Source organism: Drosophila serrata, unplaced genomic scaffold, assembly GCF_035046125.1.
Source record: "Drosophila serrata isolate PLE 108 unplaced genomic scaffold, ASM3504612v1 contig_100, whole genome shotgun sequence".
Lineage (NCBI taxonomy): Eukaryota > Metazoa > Arthropoda > Insecta > Diptera > Drosophilidae > Drosophila > Drosophila serrata.
The window spans coordinates 1713849-1719922 of NW_028256998.1; the positions used below are offsets into that span (position 1 = coordinate 1713849).

General features: G+C 37.5%; 1 protein-coding gene across 1 annotated transcript; it reads right to left on the reverse strand.

Moving 5' to 3' along the window:
- Positions 1 to 4203: 4203 nt before the first annotated feature.
- Positions 4204 to 5352, reverse strand: LOC110185961 (protein rolling stone). The gene is made up of 4 exons (XM_020954979.2): positions 5153 to 5352; positions 4883 to 5096; positions 4521 to 4824; positions 4204 to 4460 (listed from the first exon to the last, which is right to left on the reverse strand). The coding sequence occupies exons 1-4, from the start codon at positions 5258 to 5260 to the stop codon at positions 4283 to 4285; spliced, it is 804 nt and encodes a 267-aa protein (XP_020810638.1). The 5' UTR covers positions 5261 to 5352; the 3' UTR covers positions 4204 to 4282.
- Between the last annotated feature and the right edge of the window lie 722 nt (positions 5353 to 6074).

Sequence of the window (6074 nt, forward strand, 5' to 3'; positions counted from 1 at the left end):
TACGTCATACTCGTTTTCCCTAACACCGATTTAAAATGTAAAAGTAGAAAGTTGTAGTAAATATTTATGCGTTTTAGAGTACTTGCCCGAAGTTTGTTTGTTCAGTAATTAAAGTAAAAACATATTATATTAATTAAACCTCATGATCTTTTTTGTTTATAAATTTAAATAGCTTTAAACGTCTTTAATGGTTATTCTGTTTGCATTTCTCACAATTTAAGGATTGCTTTCCAACTTCAAAAGAAAAATTAAAATAATTATTCGAGCAAAAACATTACATAATCTTTTTTAACCTATTTAAAACTACTTAATTTTCTAAGAAACCTACCGATTAAAAGAAATTGAGACATTTTTGGAAGTTACTAAAGAAAGACAGTTGTGGATTTGATTTAAAATTGGCAAAGACTTTTTTCTGATTCCATTTCTGCTCTGTCAATTTCTCTTCCTTTATTTTCTTTGGACCCATGAAAAGGCTTCTAAAGTTGAGGGTGGCAAAAGGAAATGGTATTGCACGGAATATTAGTAAACGAAACGAAAGTTGGCAAAAACTGCGTGCACCGGTTGTGTGTGTTCCGAAAGATTGAAAATGCTTTTTAACAGAACGAAATTGCACGGCTTCGTCCGGCACCAGTTTCATCCATGGGTCCCTGTATCATCATCTGCCCCCAATCCTAACCCAGTGACCACCTCGAACGATTCCGGGGCTTGATGCATTTACATTTCCACCTGTGCCAGAGACACACACAAACACACACAGAGGCCCAGCGAGTTGTAAGCTTAAGTGCCATTACATGCAATCGAGTCGAGTTTGAGTTTCTGAGTTCTCCTCGCTCCGAAACCATTTTTGTTTCCTTTTTCTTGTAGCTCCTCACCTGCTCTGATGTTGTTCAGTGATGCTAATACTTGGTGAAGATAATGTTCAATATTCTTATATAACATATAAGATAATGTACCTACTGCTATCATATTTATATTTGAATATAATTGCATACAAATGTATGACTTTAATACATTTTGTATTCCAAAAAAATCAAGTTAACATTTCTTGAAACTAATCTTATCCCATATAACCTAACCGAATCACCTAGAAAAATGAGTAAAAATTACATAAATTTCTTTCTAATATTCTTTCCAAGAATATTGACATCACTGTTTTCCATGAAAGTTTCCTGTATTTGGTCCATAAGAGCATAATGCATATTTAAGCATATTTTGTAGTCCGCTTTTACTGGCAGTTGGCAAATATGGCACCCCTTGACCCAACACTTCACCCAACCTACCCCCTCCCCCTGACTCTTGGCGCAAAGTGCACTTCATCAGACAATTTTGTTGGGCGTTTTGGTCCACCTCTGGTTCTGGACTTTGTCTTTTTTTTTTCTCTTTGAGGGAGAGGAGAATTTGTGGGGCTTGTAAGTGGGTAGATTATATACTGGCTAAGCTGTGACAGCTTCGAGTGATAGCCAGTAACTATAAGTGGCCTTCGTTATCACTTTGCGAGGCATAAATGACGAGGTAAATGTGAATTATTTGAAAAATTGGAATTCTAAAATGCTTTAGCGAAGAAATTAAGGTAACAAAATATAGCGAAGGCTTTAAAAATATATCATGACTTAATCAAAAATGTGGAATGCTTAATAATACAATAACTATAGAGCTCTTCTACAATTTTAATATAAAATATTAATGATAAACTTTCAATATATAAGCTAAAGAAAGTCTTGGGAGAAATTAATGGGAAATTATAGCGACATTGAACACTTTCTGTAAATTATATGTTTCACATAACATCAATTCCTTCAAAAGGATTGATAATATAGGGTTCCCAAAGATCAAATCTCTTGTTCAAACTCTTTTAAATGTGTTTAAAAGCATTATTAAAATTCATAATATTGTATTGCATACTTTTGAGCAACTTTGTTAGTAATTTCTGTAGCACTATGTATATTTATTTCTATAGAATATTTGTGATACATTTTATGAACCTTTCCAGTTGTTTTTCTACCTGCCTCTTAATGAATTGATAGAAATGAATGCCATCATCAAACTCAGGGCTGCATTGGTTGCCAAAAATATATATAGTGTGTGTAGTCTGTAACATGACTGAATAAACACAATTTCCTTCTGTTTTGCCGGTTCGTTCGTTTGTCAACAATTCAATTCATCAAGCGAAAGTTTCACCTGAACAGCGGCAGATACTCCTTCTTCTCGCACAGGGGAATCCTGGGACAGAGAATCGTTTCGTTACTTTCCTTTCTCTATTTTCTTTAACTAAAACACCCTTGAGAGTTTTTCTTTATTTGATCATCTTAGCTGCCACTTGCAGCGCACAGACAGACAGACAGACAGGCAGCAGGACGAAGGACGAGGTCGACCTCCTGACATCCTTGACTTGCTGCCTCCCATAGACTTTTACTTTTGGCTTTGGCAAACATGTGCAGGTTGTGTGGCCATGTGGGTGTGTGCGGGTGTGTATATGGAGGGGCACAAAAAGTTTGCCAACTTATATTGAAAAATGTTGTTAACACGCAAAAGTTTTTGCAACGTTTACTCAGCCCAACAACAGAGGTAACAACAGCAACAGCAACAACCCCAGGATGGAGCACAACAAAATCAAACTAAACAAGTGGAATTCAATAACTGGACACTGGAAGCAAACAAAATATCCCAAAAAGCCGCTCCTCAGCCCATGTTAAAGTGTTTGGAAAGAGGTGCCCCCTCGGAGCAGGAGATGAGCCCAGTTCTGGTGCCTGATTTGAATAGAATTAGAATGTTTTCTTTACCTGAGACGTGTGCAAACGAGAGCAGCTTGTGAAGGACTATGGAGTGGCAGTGGGATCTGAGTAAATATTTACCCGAGGTTAAGGGCCATTTGGAAGTGGCAGCTTTCCCAGGGAGCTGGCCGAAACATTTTCCGAGCGAACGCTAATTCAATTTCGGAGAAAGTTTTTCGGGAAGAACTCTGAGGGTTATTTCTCTTCACTAAATTATTCTGTAAGAGTTATGCCATGTTCTTGATTATAAATCTAATTTATTATTATTATTTATTTGGAGTTAGATGATGTTAAGTCTCTTAAGTAATGTTTGCAATAGTTCCATATTACTATTATTTACACCTTTTGACAGCTTTTTAAATGGATTTTCTGCACTCTCTCCAAAAATCCTGACATCAATTTCATAAAATTTCTATACAAACACACACACACAAGGGGTCTCTTCAATCGCAACCAAAAATGAAAAATAATTTCAAAAAGCTGAGTGCCAGGACCGTAAATACTGGTCGGAGGACTCGTTGTTGCCTTCTCTATGTATGTGAAGGAAGCTAATAAGGATTTGCAATTTAATTTGTTTGCTTGCGTGCGTGGCGAAAATAAATTTTTGTCACCCAGCGAAGAAGTCCGCTCAAACATGCTTGGAATTTATGTTTGTATTTTCGGTTTCAAAGGAGAGAAAGAAGCCCCATAAGGTTTATTTTTAGGAGAGTTCAAGGGGGGGATATTTGTGTTTTTTCGCCTCGTGTTCATGGCTTATGGCTTCTTGGCTTTGCGCACAGTTTAATTTTATAATTATTTGCATTTTTGATCACGTACTACTAACAAGGTTGCCCTTTTAAGTCCGCGAATAGGAGGGATACGTAGCTTGAAATCCTTGTGATAGGGGATCCTTAACGAAGGATATTTTAAGCAGACGAGCACCTATGTTCGTCAAGATGATGTGGCATCATGGAGGTATTAAGTCCGGACAGACTAGAAATGACTAAATCAAGGAGACATATACACTTTGTTGTTTTAGAAATGAGTCTTTCTGCCTGTAATCCTAGATATTGATCTACTCTTTAAGAAATGTATTAATATTCGTGTGAAACATTATCAAGACAAGTGAAAACAATGATTTAGATACCTTATACTGACTTTATAAGTATGTTCAACTATGGAAATATGTTCAAATATGTCAAAAAATGGAAAAAGGACATAAAGGACAAACTAAAGTTGCGGTACCAAAAGTAGTTTTTAAATTTCCAAGCACGTGCGAGTGTCGTAAACAACAAAATACGAACCAGTTATTTGTCCTCTGATATGCATAATAAACTAAAAATTATTTGAAATTTCCCTTTCGTTTCCATTTAGACAAGTGACTTTAAAAAACAAGGGTATGATCAAATGATCTCTCAAGGACAACACCCACCCTAGTACTACTAATAAATTATTAAATGTTCCTAAAATTCCCTGTATTCTTAAGCAAAATTCCATTTCAAATTTAAGTACATTTCCTAAGCATCTTTCGATTAGCTTGAGTCCAAAATAAGTTTGCCAAACATTTTTGCCATTAATGTTCTCAGTCGATACACTCCATACTGAAGGGTAGAAGATGCAAGTATCACAAACATGACCACAGTTGAGATTAAAGCAGTTTTTGCCGGTTTAGAGTAGTTCAGGAATGAATATATATAAGTATGTCCCTTCCTAAAATTAAAATCGATATAATAGTCGCTGTTTTGGCAAAATATAAACAATACTTCTTACAAGTCTCGACCTCCTGCGACGTAGAAAACGATCGTAAATCCCAAATAGACCAAACAAAAGCCCATTGGATAAATAAAGTGCAGAAGTCGAGAGGGATGGGCCACCACCAAGTTATCAATTGTGAAGAGAATAATCGGCATTGCATGGGTCCAGATGTTATATAGGTCTGAGACATATGTCGGACTGGTTGGCACCCGATCGCTGGGATATATCAAACACCAATAAGTAAGGGAAACCACATGTGCGGCGCACAAAGTAATCCAGAAGCAGGCCCAATAGCTCTGCATCACCCAAGTTGGGGGAACTAAAAAGGAACGGATCTTATATATTAGGGAATATCATTAACTTATTTCTAGATTTACCCCATGAACTGTCCTGAAAGTGATATACTGTCTGCAGAATAGCAGCGTAAACACTGGTAATGCCACACATATAAAACGACCAATTGGTTAAATAGATGAAACAAGTCCCTTTCTGAAAGTATCGCACCGTATAACTGATGACACCGATTCCAAAAAATGCACCCAGAAAGCAGCGGTAAGCCAGGAAGAAACTCGATTTAGGTTTTGATTGCCACTAAAAGATTGAATAAGACTTGGTAAAAACAATAGTGATGAGTACAAGTTACCAACTTGGGAACGCAGAAAGTTCAAAGGCGAATTGTATCCCAGGCCAAATCGTTTCCAACGGAACTCTTCCCTCAGGCTTAAAGGCACTTGCGAATGGTTAAAGCCCTCCATTCATCTAATTTTTTATTTAAAATTTTTGTAACTAAACATCGAAATGACTCTACACTCCAGGAGTACCCAGTTAATATTACAATATAGCGAAATTCCCGTGAAACAGGTGAGTCCAATGTCTGATAGTGGCCACACGTGAATTAGAGAGAAGGCAGATATACATAGATGTGGGCCGGCTGTCGAATCATTTAGGAATGCTCAAAAAGCAATTTAAAATGATTTACGTTCGTGTACGAGCATGGGCAATGGGAAGCGGAAGTCGGTAAGGCGGATAACGATTCTAGTTTGGCAGTTAATTACAATCGTTGTTGAACTCTATCTTTCTCTGCTCTAATAGTGAATTAATAAAGTGCCAGCCAGCGGGTGATTTATAGCCTCAGTTTTGGAAATCGACACTATCAGTTTTGAGTGCAAATATAGTGTTACGTTCCAAGATAGTTCCATACTCCATTTTTGCATGTTGTTTTCTTATATTTTTTTATTTTGTACATTTGTGTGGAATGTTTTTTTCACCCAAGTAAATCACTACAGACACTTGCTAAACAATACTATAGAATTCTCCGTCTTGAAGGGAATGCAACTAAGCAGCGGCGGAAGTGCCTGGAGCGGAATGCACTCCAGCATCTCGGAGGTGTGGAGGGACTTCCCCGTCTGCACTAAACGACGAAGTGTGCGACCATTGTTGAGGGCTGCCATACAATTTGACTCTTCCTTATCCGCACACTTTCAAGTGCCAATACAACAGCCGGCTCCAATGAGAGCTTCAATTTTGTGCCGCTTCCTCCCTCCTTGGGTGTCCTTGGGATCCTACTGC

Bases quoted from the DNA above. Each gene is read 5' to 3' on its own strand.
- LOC110185961 (XM_020954979.2), bottom strand. From the start codon at position 5,260: ATGGAGGGCTTTAACCATTCGCAAGTGCCTTTAAGCCTGAGGGAAGAG. The intron at 5,097-5,152 runs GTTGGTAACTTG...TCAATCTTTTAG, and splicing joins TGAACTTTCTGCGTTCCCAA to TGGCAATCAAAACCTAAATC. The intron at 4,825-4,882 runs GTAAATCTAGAA...GTTCCTTTTTAG, and splicing joins CTTTCAGGACAGTTCATGGG to TTCCCCCAACTTGGGTGATG.